The sequence below is a fragment of the Acanthaster planci genome, linkage group LG08 (genome assembly GCF_054643075.1).
Source record: "Acanthaster planci isolate LZ-2023a linkage group LG08, COTS_SCS, whole genome shotgun sequence".
Lineage (NCBI taxonomy): Eukaryota > Metazoa > Echinodermata > Asteroidea > Valvatida > Acanthasteridae > Acanthaster > Acanthaster planci.
Genome location: NC_141784.1, coordinates 10,328,406 through 10,343,414, shown reverse-complemented (window position 1 = coordinate 10,343,414; position 15,009 = coordinate 10,328,406). Strand labels below are relative to the sequence as shown.

Below are 15,009 nucleotides of genomic sequence, written 5' to 3'. Positions count from 1 at the left end.
AACATTGACAGGGGGCGAGGGGGGAGGCATGGTCCAACGAGATTTGTCCAGGATTGTCTCTGAAAAGTCCGCCTTATCCTAATCCGGTTCGTAAGTATGACGTCACTTCAGTTTTAACCATGCCCACTGTACACGTGCACTGCACATAGGGTTACATGCATTGATCTCCAGTATATAGACTGGATATGACATTGCGTCCAAAACGCGACCGTGACCCGCGTATGCGTATTTTCAGGAGGGTAAATGACAAGCGTTGCGAATTTCGTTGCGTCTACTTTTAATTCAAAATGGAGTTTTTCAAAATCTGGTTGAGGATTTCGTGCTCCATCCAATCGTCAGAGTTTGAAGAAAAACTGAATTCTGCACCTGGAATGGATAAATTTGAAAACAATTATGGTTGAGGTGTACGCAGCAGTGAATTACCGGAAATCAAGTCAAGTCAGGGTGTGAGCTCAACTTTTTAAGCTGATTAGTATATGAATGAATTTTATTTCCATTTTTGTCACCGGAAATTCAACATCGGGCCAGAAGATCACTTTTCGTTTCAATGTGATGGGGGTTGGCCGCGAAAAAAGTTTTCTATTCGCCTTTCCCCAAAGATACTCCTAAAATAATAGTAAGACTATGCCCTCAACTCTGAAGGTAGCCGCCCGCCTCTATCCACAATGGGCCCGCAATTTTGGGGCTTTTTGTACAAGAAGTATCCGGACCTGGAAACTACCAGTCCAAAATTCGGGATTTATAGAAATGTTTCTATGATCCCTCCTGATCATGGCATGTCTTATTGTAAAAAACCCGAGTGATCCCAAATTACTTATGAGCTTGCGCGCAGAATTCCAACCATTTGGTGAAATGCGTCCTATTACGACTGTGCTTCTCCCACATTAATTTGAAATAGCGCCCTCAAGTTTTGTGTTACGTATCGCATAGGTGTCCAGTCTTGTGTGTGTGACATTCAGGAACTAAAAAGTAAAACTGCATGTTTTGTGAGATTATGATCACTTGGACATTTTCCTATTTTTCAGTCGTGTTTGCCGAATTCCCTTTTTTTGGGGGGGAGGGGTCTGGTTTTTATGCCCTCATCCCCCAGGGAGGCGTTACTGAACTACCCATACAAACCTGTTTGAAATAACAGGTACATTTTGGAAGTATTGATGAGTTTGAAAAGGGAGCTACTTGACTATGCCTTTTTTGTAACTCCGAAATCCGATATTAAACTTATGGCCAATGAGGCCCGGATTAATTAAAAATGACAACATTAAGTTTCAGTCAGCCTGATCAAAATTAAGTCTAACGTGGGTTACCGTGTGTGTGGGTGCGTGGGGGGGGGACAGGGCCTATGCGCCCTTTTAGGCGACAATGGGGTAAAACCCTAAGCTAATACTGATTTGACATCCATTGCAATCTCAATGTCGTTTTCTGTTGTTGAAATTCCAGCAACTAGGAATTGTTCCTTTCTTTTGTTTTCATTTCATTATTTTCCTGCTTGTATTTTTCGGGCAGACCTGTCTGACTAGAGTAAGTGATGGATCAAACTAACATTCACATTCAAGAAAAGGAGCGGCAGATGCAACACATTTGTGGCAACTTTTGGGGTAACCCAAGAAGATATGGGACGTATCTTTTGTGAGAATTTTTCTTTGAAAATATCAAATTACTCTGCAGTTGAAAGCCAACGAAATTTGTTGTATTAACAATGAAAATGTATTTCCATCAATAAAATAGGAAGGCGAGTGCCGCCCGACTGTGCCACCCCTGGATCTCTTACTATTGAATCTCCGATAATAAACATTATACGCCAGACAGCTTTCATACTGAGATCACTGAGAAGAAATGGACCCAAGACGGTTGGGATCGTTTTCACTGTCGAAAATTTAGGAAATTAATATTTAAATGAAAAGAAATCAGCATCCAATCCTTTCGCTCACTGTATTCGATCCTAGAAAATTGCCTCGTGGGTTCTGCGCCCAGGGGACATGAAAAAAAAATGTGGTAAGGGGAAAAAAAACAAAAGTTATGCGGTGTTGACCAAGCATTCAGGCGCACGGACTCCTGAAATTCGCTACGAATCGCAGTTACCGGCTTCCATATAGGACTCTTCTGGGATCTCGGGGTTCCCGGCCCAACGCACTTCCTCCCTGCCCATCCATTTAACCCCCAAAAGGGTTCGAGCGACCATGCAAGGGAGGAAACGAGACAAGCCCCTAAGCCCTGGCCGCCGAGTGGGCCATAACGTCTCGAACCTGTACTAAGGTGCTCACCTGGACTTCGCGGACAGTGCCAGCCGCAGAGCTTATCCAGGAGGCTAAGGTACTGCTGGTATTTGACGGGGTGAATTAGAGTCTCTTATAGCAACTGACTGGCAGAAAGCGTTGGGAAAATAAAAAGTCAATTCTGGGATTCGAACCCACCGTCTAACGATCTGATAACCAAGAGCTTAACCACTCGGCCATCTCAGAGATATTGCTTTTTGTTGTTCATATTAAATAAGGAGATAACAAAGTCATTCAACTGACTGCACAGAATGTTGCTGTGTAAATACTGAGTGATTGAAACGTTATCCGCCCTGAGCCGAAGTGCACCCTCACCGGCGAAAGAAAGACAGGTGGCAATAAGTTTTCCAACCGGGTTCTACACGCTTTCGGCGTGCACGTATAATCAAAAATCGTTGCGCGTACTCAGCATGCTCCGCGTCAACGCGCATAAACTTGCGTGAGTACTAAAGGACTGTCGATTTCATTTAAAAATACGGCCTCTTTTATTCATGCTCGGAGCGGATATTATGGAGATCAAGGGGTTACAGTTATTGATCGGCATTTGCATGGAGCCATGGAACCCGTTAACGCACAACTTCTGCGATCGTCCAATGGGAGCCTGCAAGTCGTGGCGCGTCCGCCTTTGTGACGAAGTCACTTACGAACGGAATAGGGAGCGCGCGCGTACATCCCGCTCTTTGAAAATGGTACACTACCTCAACTGAAAAAAGAGAGTTACTCACATCCTTTTTCATTTAATTTTTCATGGTTCACCGTTGCAATGTTTCATCTAAAACCCAATCAGAAAGTGAAAAGAGGTCAGACAGAATTACGCACACATCATGTAGCCATATAGCCCTTTAAACCGAATACAAAACTTCATTTAAGAGAGATGTGTGCTGAAGTTCAATGGTGCACCATTCACGATGCGCCTACCTTATCCCATTTTCAATGGCCAACTTGCCTCTTGTTGTTCATACTTGCGAGCAGCAATCCCATTCGTGCAAATTGACTATGGACCCTTCCTCTGAAAATAATCCTGTACCGATGGGTGGTCATAACCCATAGCTCCTGTGTCACTAAATATTAAATAACTATGTATTTCCATACACTTTTTTTGGGAGGGGGGCTTATCTCCTGACAGGACATATTACCACACCTTGCCTATAATAGTCATTATTTATATTCCTTTCCATAACCATGTAATGCTTACTGCATCACACGGCAGCGCCCGAAACAGCAACGCAGCAAACCCCAGCCCTCCCAGATAACACGTACAGACCTACACTCATGACAACCACTGTCCGGGCCACTCAGAAACTCAGACAATCCTGGACAAAATAGATGGAACGCCTTGTGGGAAGCGCGTTGCAAAGATCCCCCTCTCCCCATTCAATGTTGCGGTCATTTATTGGACCAAGATTCAGCCCAACTTAACCAATGAGAAGCAACATTAACAGGGGGCGAGGGGAGGCATGTTCCAACGAGATTTGTCCAGGACTGTAGCTACAACCGGGTATTTGTCCGAGGGGGGACACCCACGGGTGTACATTTCTTATCAAGGGGGCATCGCAAGAAAACAAGCTGCAGCTGTGTAGCTAACTCAGCGGAGAATATGAACAAATTTTAAAATGGCAAGGGGCACCTAGCCAGGGGCACAGGTATCCACTGGGGGAACGTACCCCCCCCCCCCCACGCCATGGATTGTGGATAGATAAGCTAGAAGGGCGCCACCGATCCTGCCTGTAACTTCAAAAGACTGGCAACTGGACGTATATATGAGTTCTAGCGTCATGGTTGGAAATTGGGTACCCTTTCACAAAGACTCATTGCGGGAAAACATCCTGCATACAAGTTTTGTGTGACTTGATCTGGTGAATGACAGGTGGTGTCACTCAGAGGTAATGCTACTGCTAAGCCTGCAGTACTTTCAGAACTATACAATGACAAACCTTCTAATGTAGCTGTATAAACATTACAAACCTTATAACTCCCACAAACACATTTTGGCAGTTTTGATTGTGCCAACTTATTCTGCCATTACAGCTTTTTGTGCAACAAATTTCGTACATCATTTTTCCGTGCCACCTTGATGAAGTTCGATGTCTGATGGGGAACTTATTCACCTTACATCCTCTTTAAAATGTTGAAATTCACGAGTATTTTGCCCATCCACACTACCATGACTACAGAAAATCTGCAACATCCTCTCAATTACTGTTAGCAGTGTGGATCGGCAAAATGCTCAAGAATTTGACCATTTTAATACATGTACACGTATATCAGGTGGGTAAACCTCCTCAGCAGAAAGACATTCACCAAGGAGGCATGTATGAAATGTTGTTGCACAAATAGCTGGAATGGCAGAGTAAGTTGGCACAATGAAAACTGCCAAAATCCCCCAATCGGAGTTTGTACATGTACATGGCTATTTGTATAAACCTGACATTACACTTCTGGAAGTGGGCCTGCTGTTCACCGATCCATTGTTCCAGTCAGATTGTCTGCTGGTCAGAAAAGGTAGTACTAGTAGGACACATGCCACAGATTATGTAGGCCTATTACAAGTTTTAGCTCGGTGTTAGAAAAAAAATGCCTTGTATGTAGGCAAGGCCTAGCACGAAATACATGAAATATCGGAAAGAGTTCCATATACAGACATGACAGATGCCACTTGACACTCCGTCAGCTGCCCATGCACAAACCCTATTAGCCTGGTCTGAAAAATTCTCAGTAAACGACTTGGTGTTTTCCCTCCTAAATTGAACTTTACTGGTCATGTTTTGGCTTTCTGATGGCTAATCACTAGTGTAGGGAATAATTACTAGCATCTGTATTGAACTCTTCCAAAAATGTCAGGATCCGTCTCATGACATGATCATACATGTACTTGCGTACTGAAAAGTTACTTCCAGAAATGGAGCTCAGGCCGACGAAGGCACATGGGGTAAGGAATGTTGCATCCTGCCTCCACTTTCATCTCAATAAAGGTCAGCCATTTGCAGAAATGCTGAAGAGACACAAATCTGGGACTTAGAAAAATTTCCAATTTTCATCAGTTTTCATGATTTTGTCAGAAAACAACTGGAATATTTTCCTGACTCAGTTGGCACACCTCCAGACATCATTACTGTGGAGTCAGGATCCAGTGTTCTGTCCGGCCAGCATATCGTACTCGCTAAATGAGAAATGGAATAGGGTGAGACAGTGACATTTTTGAACTGAAAAGGAGCTTATTTGAACAGTATATGTAACTTATAATAATATATTTGTTTGAAATAATTTTTTTCAGGATCTAGAGGAAAGTTACGTGAACCATAATGCCGAAACGCAGACGAGAATCTGAACTTGGATTAAGCACCTTAGAGAAGGTGCAACAGACTCTGCGAAGGCGTGTTTGCCGAATTGAAATTCCACCTAAAGAAATCATCGAAGAAAACCTCAAAGAACAAAGACAGTAAGTAATCATGAAGCATCGGGATGTCACAGATGAGGCCAAATGACATAACACTGGACTGAGAGGTATTCAGGTTGAATTATAGGGTCGCTGCAGTGCAGTGTTAGTGAATACAATACTTCAAAATGCTGCCTTGGTTAATATAACCTCATTTTCAGTTTTAGTTTTACTATTTCAAATTGTACTTTGCTACCCTTTTTGGTTTCAGTACTACCGAGTATTTCCATATTCATGAGCAAAAGAGATAAAACCTCAGTGTTCATTGGTTTTTGGTTTGTGCCCAGAAACCTCTAACTTAAAAAAAATTTCTTTGGCCTGAATTTTCTTAGCACAGCAAAAAGGTAATAAACTAGCGAGCAACCCTTTCTCAGAAATATTTTTAGTGAGTAAATACAAGGTTCATAATTTGAACAGAAACACCTTTGGCTTGATCAATGTCTTCGCTGAATGACATCACAGCAACAGTGCCCTCTGTTGTCCAAGCAAGCATGGGCAGTGTTGAATGTTCATAAAAAATAATACAAATTTTGTATAAGGGAGTGTCTCCAAAGTCGGGAATGTTCACATTCTGTTGGCCCGTTCCCACAGCTGTGTTCTCAGTGGATTGGCTGTCAGGTCTGAAATGAAAACACCATGGCCTTCTGAATGGAACATTCCAGCTGAATTATGAGACGCTCCCTAGCCCAAAAGGAATGAATAAATTTTTCATAAATTGGAGAAGAGTACAGGGTTGCAGGAAAAAAAATGTTTACAAAAACTCCTTGCTACCCTTTAAGACATAGTCTGACACTTTCTCGCTTTCTGCTCTCATCTCTTCTGTCTTGCTGCCAGGCATCTTGTGGATCTGATCAGCAGATGTGCAATCAGAGGAGAGGGTAACTCGGCGTTAGTCACTGGGCCTCATGGCAGCGGTAAAACAATGGTAAAACAAGAATGGCAGAGGAAGATAATCTCTTCCAAATTGTATTTATTTAAAAAATTTTTTTACTGATATAGGCTTGCTTTGATAATAACAGCAGTGCTTATGGAACACTCCACTCTATACAATTATAACCCCAGTTCGTTGGGCCATGAAATCAGATTCCTGCAGCAGCTTAAGATCAACGCAATCCAATCTCCAGCTTCATCAAAGGTACCCATTTACATGTACATTCCTAGCTGGGGGGGGGAATTGTAACAAAATGGATTGTCCCCAAAATGTGAGCATCACAGTATTTGTTGGATTCAAACCCCCATAACGTCCCATGTGTGTCAAACACCAGAACTGCTCAATCATGATACTCTGCCTGGTACTCCAGTACCCTGAAGGCATCAAAATCCAATGTCTGATTTTGCAGTCTTTCAACGAAATCAGGATTGATTGCACAGCTGTGCATCATACCCATGAGCTCGGGAGCAAAAATTAGTCCCAGGACAAAGAGCGTGCCTCTGGGTTGCCTTACCATTTTCCCTGCTTAATTGCCAGAAAAAGAATGCCCCTATCCTAGCAAGAAGCCTTAAAATTGTTGTAGCTATGAAACTCGGGTCAGGAACTGTGGATCATGCTTTGTTGTTGTTGAAAGCCAGGGTGTACTGCCTTATGTGCATGCAGCAGAGTGAACATGGCCAATTTTCACTGGAATGCGTACAAAATCGTTTTGGTCCTTACATGGGCACCAGGCCCAGTCAGTAGTAAAGGGGCATCTTAGAGTCTGCCTTTCCATTCTCTTTGTCACTGTGCATGTTTGTGTGGGGTACTTGTCATAATAATGAAGGTATTTGTAGAAGGCACATGCCTGTATCCACCAGTATTGGTGCTGTGAGCTATTCATAATTACTATGCCTGCTCAAAGGACCTACAAACATTCCTTAAACTATCTCAGCTCCCATGGATTATATGCCCAGCTTAGTACAGCCATTTCAGGTGCAACTTTATTAATCATCTACAGTAACCTCCTCGCAGGTGTCAACTATTACTCCAAGCTGGAGACAGGCAGGTTGGCGATTATGTGACTTGCCCCAAATATAGTTAAGCTTTATCGGTGGGTTTGAACCTCTGACCCTGTGATTGGGAGTTACAAACCTGAACACATCCCCCATGGAATCTGGGAGTTCAAAATGCAGTGCTTGGTTAATATGCATCATCACCATACCGGTATCTTGCTGAGGGTTTTTAATCTCCCGTCCCATTTGCCAGCTGGTGTCAAGCGTCTTGAGCGAGATAGAAGCCAATCCCCGAGTCAGTAAGAACCTGCTCATTGTCCGGCTGAACGGACTCCTGCAGACCGACGACAAAATTGCCATAGAGGAGATCACCAGACAGTTGCGACTAGACAACGTGGTCGGCGATAAAGTCTTTGTGAGTGCGTCATTTTCTCCTCAACACGATTAATGTTATGTTGTCATTTGTTTCACCGTGTAAATCTCATGGAATATACGTCAATGACAGACTGCAAACACAGTGGATGGTTTAGCTGGCTGTGCACTGATGTCAGGTTCAAATCAGTAGTCGAGGGTTAACACCAAATTTTGACATCGTGGGCAACCTGTACAATGAAGGATCTTTGTTCACAGTCACTGTGATAATTTCAAATCCTGTCAATAGTTTCTTTGTTGGATTGTAAGCTTCCAGCCATTTCTGGCTTCTTTGTTGGACGAGCGGCCAGGATTTCAGTACTATTGAGCAGAAGGGTCATTCTATAAATTCAGGGTCCAAAAGTGTGACACTTTTTCCGGCCCTGTTACACCTTACCTGTGTAATTTGACTTGGAAATGTCACTGAAATTGATTTCAAACTATTTTCTATTTGTTTGGCAGGTAATTTGCATTAATTCATCACTCTTGGAAAATAGAGAATGTGTCCTTCATGTACAAAATCAAATGTCAGATGTGATGGGGGAAAAAAAAAATTGGCCCCCTAATTTGTAGAATGACCCAGAAGTCCTTGATTAGAATCCTGCCCTAGGAAACCTGGAAGTTTTCCCCCTTTTTGCACAGGCTCTTTGCAGACATCAATTTGATGGCAATATTAAAACGGCCTTTTATTTTTCTTCTTTTAGGGTTCCTTTGCTGAAAACCTGGCATTTCTTCTGGAGGCATTGAAAAGTGGTAAATTTACTTCTGTAACTTTTTGCATTCACACTTTTGGGACTTCAAGAATACTTCCAAAAGAGGAAACTCATGAAAAAGCTTTAAATGGCAGAGCCGTTTCCGTAAACAGTTAAAGTTCCAAATAGCACAAAGAAGGAGGTATGTCCAACCACTTGATGCTACTCGGCCCCTCTTGCCCATGTTAATCACTATTTCATCTTTGTGAGCAGGGAGCGACTCGGCGCAGTCAATCTTGTTTGTCCTGGAGGAGTTTGATCTCTTTGCCTATCACAAGAACCAGACGCTGCTGTACAATCTGTTCGACATCTGCCAGTCAGCGCAGACACCCATAGCCGTCGTTGGCATCACACGGAGATTGGTGAGCAGGGGGAGGGGCTGAAGTCAAATAAGGAGGTGGGGAAATAACCATAAGCAGGAAGGATCCAAAAGCTGTTTGCTCACGCCCACTTGAAAGCATGTTTACATTGTGATCGGCAAATTGCTTCTTCCCGCCTCTTGATTTGTTTTGCATTTCCATTTGTTTTTGGCGAGATTTGAAGATATTATACGACAAAGACATCTGCTCAAATAAGGGTTTGATTCCACTTCCTGTCTTAACCACTTGCTGCCGGATGGAATTTGAAGTTGCATGACATAAAACTGGGACATTTTCAAGATTTTCCGTTTTCAGAATTCTTCAAAAAATCATAGATTCATCACAACTGGACACTTACATCCGCACAAATAACTGTCTGGTGACTAATCTGACAGACAACATCTATTGACAACCGAGTGTTTCAGCCAGGCCTGCCGCCTTGTAAAAAGAGCCCAGATTGTGCAGTGTTATGTAACTTTCTTTTGTTCCTGAAACAGTGCACTACTGGCGTCTTTTCAATAAGGGCCGGATTAGCGTGCAGCGGTATATATCACTCATCACTGGAGCGCTTTTGTCTCCGTTGGTAATCCGCTCATGCCGAATGCCACAAACAGTGGTATAATCTCTCAAAATAAGGACGGATATCCTCCGCTATTGACAACTACAAAAAATGTTGGCAATTCCCAACAGCTTGGTCTTTTGTTCCGAGTACAGTCTTTTGTTACAAGGCCCAGCTCTTTTGTCCGGTTTCGGGCTCCCCGATTTCCTGTATAAGCTTATGTGCCCGAAACCGGGCTCCCCGGTAGCATATGGCTAAGTCCAAGAGTTTTTTCTCGCTGGGTCTTGGGAAAACAGTGACAATACGCAACGATGCATATTTTGTGTACTCTACCAAATCTGAGTTTAACACAAGGGCCTATTGAAATCTCTGATTGTCCAACATTATTGGTCTGCTTGATTTTGACCGAATTAGGACTGTAAAGCCCAACTTGGTGTTGTAATCAAGACTCCACACGACCTCCGGTCTGAATGCAAGACGCAAGCTGTCGAAAGTAACTCCAGCAGAAGCATTCCTTTGTCATTGTTCACCCTTTAATTTGTGACTGGTCTTGTGCGTGGTCTTGAATACAACACTACTTAATGGGTGCTAATGCCCGAGGTGCGAGGAAGGGTTGGATTTTTTGGCAGTAGGGCAAGTCCTAGCAGCAACTCTGTAGCTCGGGGTAAAAAGAAACCATCCACCGACAAGTTCACGCCAATTTCTTTCCCCATCAATCTCAGGATGTAGTGGAGCTCCTGGAGAAGCGGGTCAAGTCCCGCTTCTCCCATCGTCACATCCACGTCTTCAATTCGCTCACCTTCCCTGCCTACAAAGAGGCCTGCCAGAGGATGCTGACGCTGCCTTCAGAGGTCGGGGACGCCAAGTTTGTCAAACGCTGGAATCAAAGCATTGAGGTGAGAAATCTTGCTGTGAATTGAAATCAATTGACAACGGTATCAGAGTAGCCTTATAGAGGTGGCCATAGACCTTTTTCACCCATGTGACTAAATGTAAACAATACCACCACGTGTGGACCGCCTTGGCCACGGTGATCGCATATATTCCTACGGGCAGCTTCAACCACGTGCAAGCGCCAGTTTGGCAGCGTCTGCATTGCCTGTGTAATGTGGTGGAATAGTCATCATTATGTATGTGACTGCAGTTAAGAGGGCGCTACTGAGGCAACAAGAGCAGAAAGGGTAGTCACGTTCCACATGTTCGCAGGCACTTTCCTCTGCATACACTTGGGATTAACCAGTGTGCAGATCAAACCTGTTAATCCTCAACTTGGTACTTGCTGCAGTCTGGATGGGGGGGGGCATTCACCTTAACCATGGCAGCTTGTGTATGGTGTCACAGCCTGTTACACAGAATTCTTGCACACGGATTGTCTTAGGACTGTTATGTTTCACGTTTTCCAGCAGGGTGAGGGAATGAACAGAACACGGAGCAGGCTTGTGTCCATTTTGGCTCCATACTGTACAAATTTGCATATACTCCTGCTTATTCCTTTTTGTTTTTAAGGTGTACATCATCTTGTGGCATTCTACAAACAGGTACATACTTATATGTGGTTGGCTCTTTTTCTTTCTTTTCTTGTCTCGTGCTAGACATTATGCAGCAATTCAACTGTCCATGATGTTCTTAAGAAGGCCCATCAGCTTGACAAAAGCATCTGTGGACTTCAGTCGCTCTTGGTAAGTAGTGACAAATTCTTCTCTCAGAGAATTTGATTTACTTTTTGAAAGTGGTTTGAAAATGTTACACGTAGTATGGTATTTCAAAGATGTTGCCATTGCTGTTGATAGACGTAACAATCCAGAAATAGTCTTCCTTTTCTTTGTTTGGGATGGAGTACACCACAATGAATTGGATGCCTTCAACCATTTTTTTTTTTATCTTTGTTGTATAGTTCTGTTAATTTTTTTTTGTGACAGCTTCTACCGATCTGTAGAGTCAGCGACGATCACCCTGAGATTCAGCCAGTGGACTTGTTGGAATCCAGTAAACATCTCGCTGCTGATTCCAAAGCAGCTATGCTGCACGGTGAGAATGTCTAGGACATACTGGCTGCTTGGTTGGCTCCCCGCTTGGCTGGCTCCCCCCCCCCCCGACTGGCTTGCTTGTTAGCAAGCTGGTTGGCAGGACCTCCACATTTCACTACCATAAGTAAAAACCAACATCGGGGCGAGTCTATTGAGCTGCATTCTAACGATTGTGCATTTCAGAGTGCTTCATAATCATCAGAGTTTGCCACAGGACCCTGTGGGTCATCTCACTGAAAACTTGTCAACTTTGAGATTTGCTCTGTAATTTCAGGCATCTCGGTCTTGCAGTTGTCATTGGTCATTGGAATGAAGCACCTGACAGAGCTGAACGACGGTGATCCATTCAACTTTGAAATGGTGTACAATGGTGAGCACAGAATCAATTTTCTTCCTCTTACATCAAGGATCACTCATAGAGGACAGTTTGCGGGGTCTTTAATCATGGAATAAATGTAGTGTTTCCCATTGAGTTTAATTTCAGCATTTTGAGCTTAGTAGGTTTTTCAAACGACTTTGGCTGAACATGGAATATTTTCAGGAATTGAATTGGTAGGATTGTTAATTAAATGTGGCTTTAGAGAAACCACCCAATATAGTTGTAATAAGTGCCTGTATTATATCCAGATGTCTTGCATCTCAAATGCAGTTCAGTCTGTCAAGTCTTTGTATTTTGTGGAAGACAAATTATAGCTTGTAATCGCTTGTTAAAAACGTATTTGTGACATGAAAGTCCTCGTTATATTGGCACAAATGATGGATTCATTCAGCTAGTTGATAAACCTTCGCCTGTACATTTCATTGGATAGAATACCTGAAGTTTGTGCAGAGGAAGGCTCACGTTGTTCAGTGTTTTGAAAAGCCAGTCGTGTTAAAGGTAAGCAGTTGTACACGTTTCATCAACAGATGCTAGCCAGATTGTGACCTGTCACAACAAAATGGGCATAAAGTCGCATTCTGCTCTTTCCTATTTTGACAGTACAAAGTCAGATATTGAGGTGGAGGTCAATTTTGGAGTTTTGTAATATTTTAGTAACCTGTCTCCCATTTAACTCCAAATATTGCAGGATCATATATAAAAACGTCAGTTTCTCAGCAATTTTGATGGTAGCATTATTCACGCCTCGTCAGAAATGTCAGAAACAAAGATGCAAAGCTGCCAGAATAATATCATGTTGTCAACTTCCATCTTTACCCTAATTGGTCCATGTACATACCACTGGAAAACTCTTTTCTGCTTAATTAAAAAATACCAATATCTCCATTTTTGAAAATTCCAACTTTCAGCTCATTTTGTGGTGAAGGGTCACAATTGAGTTTAAAATACCTCTCCCCTCCAGTCCTGAATGGCTGCAGTGTACTCTACTCAGAAATCTGTCACAAGTCAATTTCAAACATTGTCTCAAGGTGCAAGTTATTCAAAGAAAGGGAGACTAAGTCATTCCTTTCTCACTATTTATCCCGTGCCATTTGTGGCCAGCTTTACGACCGAGTTTCGATTTGACTGAAAATGGATTCTAACATGGGTTGAAAGTTGATGTTAGTCATCCCCGCGACATTGAAGTTGACAAGCTAGTTCATATGTGGAACCATTCGATCCAAGAAAAGTGTTTGACATATTTTCGTGAGTGGCTACTGTAGGTTGATATTTGTGGTGCATGCGTAAGCCCATGCAACAGTTCTACGATTGCTTCATAAACACACATTTAGAAGACTGGTAAGGGTAGGCCAAGCATCAGTGTACCTTGCATGCATGATTGACCAGAGTATGGATCCTTGTGGGCACACCTTGTGAACACCAAAAATAGCATCTAGCACATGACGGACAATTTGGCTCCAGATTATGAATATGTATGAAGTATGGTAATTACTTTTCTCTCTTGCAGGCTTTTGAGCATCTGGTTGCCTTGGAGATTGTGAAGGCTGTCGACGGGCACGGTTCTCGTACACAGAAGGAATACAGAGCAATGTCCCTACTCGTCACACCTGCCCAACTCATGGACGTTCTCAATACCCACCCGGGCTGTCCCAGCGAACTGAAACACTGGGCCTCCAACCCCCTACCTTCATGATGTCCGACATGTGCCCGAGACTCGCCTGGGATCGGCTCACCTGGACCCTCGAACCCTGTCTGTGTTATGCTAATAGGCATCAAGAAACACGATCAGCATCAGCGAAGTGTCAGTAACCTGAAAATGAAACCTGAGGCTTCAACAGAATCCTCATCGTACAGTGAGCCCCGATAATCAACACCAAGTGGGAACATTGATAGTTCTTGGGTGGAATGTTACTGCTTGAGCTGTGGAGGTTCATGTGCTTTCAGCATGGAACGAGTGGAGCGTACACAACCAATTTCTATATGAATGCACGGTCATCGCATGTGCACCGGGCGCATATACGAGCCAGGTTGAAAAATTTCCCACCATCCTATCTCATCTCTGCTTACGAGGGTGCTCTTCAACCCAGGAGCACTGTTACTGTAACATCCTGCTTTATAACAAGGAAAATTTTAGGCCCGCCACCGAGTCTGGAGTTTCTGTTTTCTAATACTGATAACACAAGGTCCCTCTTATAACAAGGTAATTTGTCCCAAAGACCTTGGTGTACAACTTTATTTGGAGGATTCTCACATGACCTAGCATATGTACTTGACAGAAAAGGCAAGTTCGCTCCATTCCAGATTCCGGAGAAAAACTAAAATTTTACAGGAAGAGTGGAGGCCCACCATCTTTCTTTTCTGAACTGGTTGCACGCAAAGCAAGATGGCGGCCAGTCAGGCTGCACAAATGCCACTGCTGTTTTCATACTTGGTCGCTGATAATTTCACACACAAAATCATTGAAAAAAGTGACACTTTATTTCAAAAGAAATGTGGTATATTAAAACAGCCAGTCAGTATTGTGAACACATCGAGCATGAAATTCCTTGTATTATCTGTTAACACCTTTTGTTGGTGCCAAGTACACGGAGCACAACCCCTCTTTCTTTGTGATGTGCTGATGCTCTGTGCTATTTACCATGATAAGGAACGACTCGTCTGCTTTTCTCAGGGTGACCATTTCCGAGGATGTACCCTATACACTCTGACTCTGTTGGGGTCATTCTGTTAGGGGCAACAGGAATCTTCCGATCTTCTGGGCTCAGATCAGGAAAAAAATAAAAACTGTGTCCAGGTTTTCCTTTTTTTTGACGGACGCAATTAAGGTCCCCGGCTCATTTCTCCAAAGATTCCATTTCAATCTGGAATGCAAGTTCTCGTCAGTCCA

The 15,009-nt window shown here is 43.2% G+C and overlaps 1 protein-coding gene across 2 annotated transcripts; it reads left to right on the top strand.

Annotated features, from left to right (window-relative positions):
- The first annotated feature begins 4,026 nt into the window (after positions 1-4,026).
- LOC110989689 (origin recognition complex subunit 4-like) lies at positions 4,027-14,656 on the top strand. 2 transcript variants are annotated; one of them, XM_087140013.1, is made up of 13 exons: positions 4,027-4,156; positions 4,719-4,775; positions 5,548-5,712; positions 6,544-6,634; positions 7,889-8,050; positions 8,751-8,799; positions 9,012-9,160; positions 10,439-10,612; positions 11,309-11,395; positions 11,636-11,744; positions 12,018-12,113; positions 12,553-12,620; positions 13,630-14,656. In XM_087140013.1, exons 3-13 carry the CDS (start codon positions 5,576-5,578, stop codon positions 13,813-13,815), a joined length of 1,308 nt encoding a protein of 435 aa, XP_086996139.1. In that variant the 5' UTR covers positions 4,027-4,156; positions 4,719-4,775; positions 5,548-5,575; the 3' UTR covers positions 13,816-14,656. The 2 variants fall into 2 exon arrangements, with proteins under 2 accessions (XP_086996139.1, XP_022109946.2); XM_022254254.2 differs by lacking the exon at positions 4,719-4,775 and having other exon boundaries at positions 4,029-4,156.
- The last annotated feature ends 353 nt before the right edge of the window (positions 14,657-15,009 follow it).

Excerpts from the sequence above, each read along its gene's own strand:
- LOC110989689 (XM_087140013.1), top strand. The coding sequence starts at position 5,576 with ATGCCGAAACGCAGACGAGAATCTGAACTTGGATTAAGCACCTTAGAG. Across the intron at positions 6,635-7,888 it reads ATGGCAGCGGTAAAACAATG|CTGGTGTCAAGCGTCTTGAG; the intron begins GTAAAACAAGAA and ends CCCATTTGCCAG. Across the intron at positions 8,051-8,750 it reads TGGTCGGCGATAAAGTCTTT|GGTTCCTTTGCTGAAAACCT; the intron begins GTGAGTGCGTCA and ends TTCTTCTTTTAG.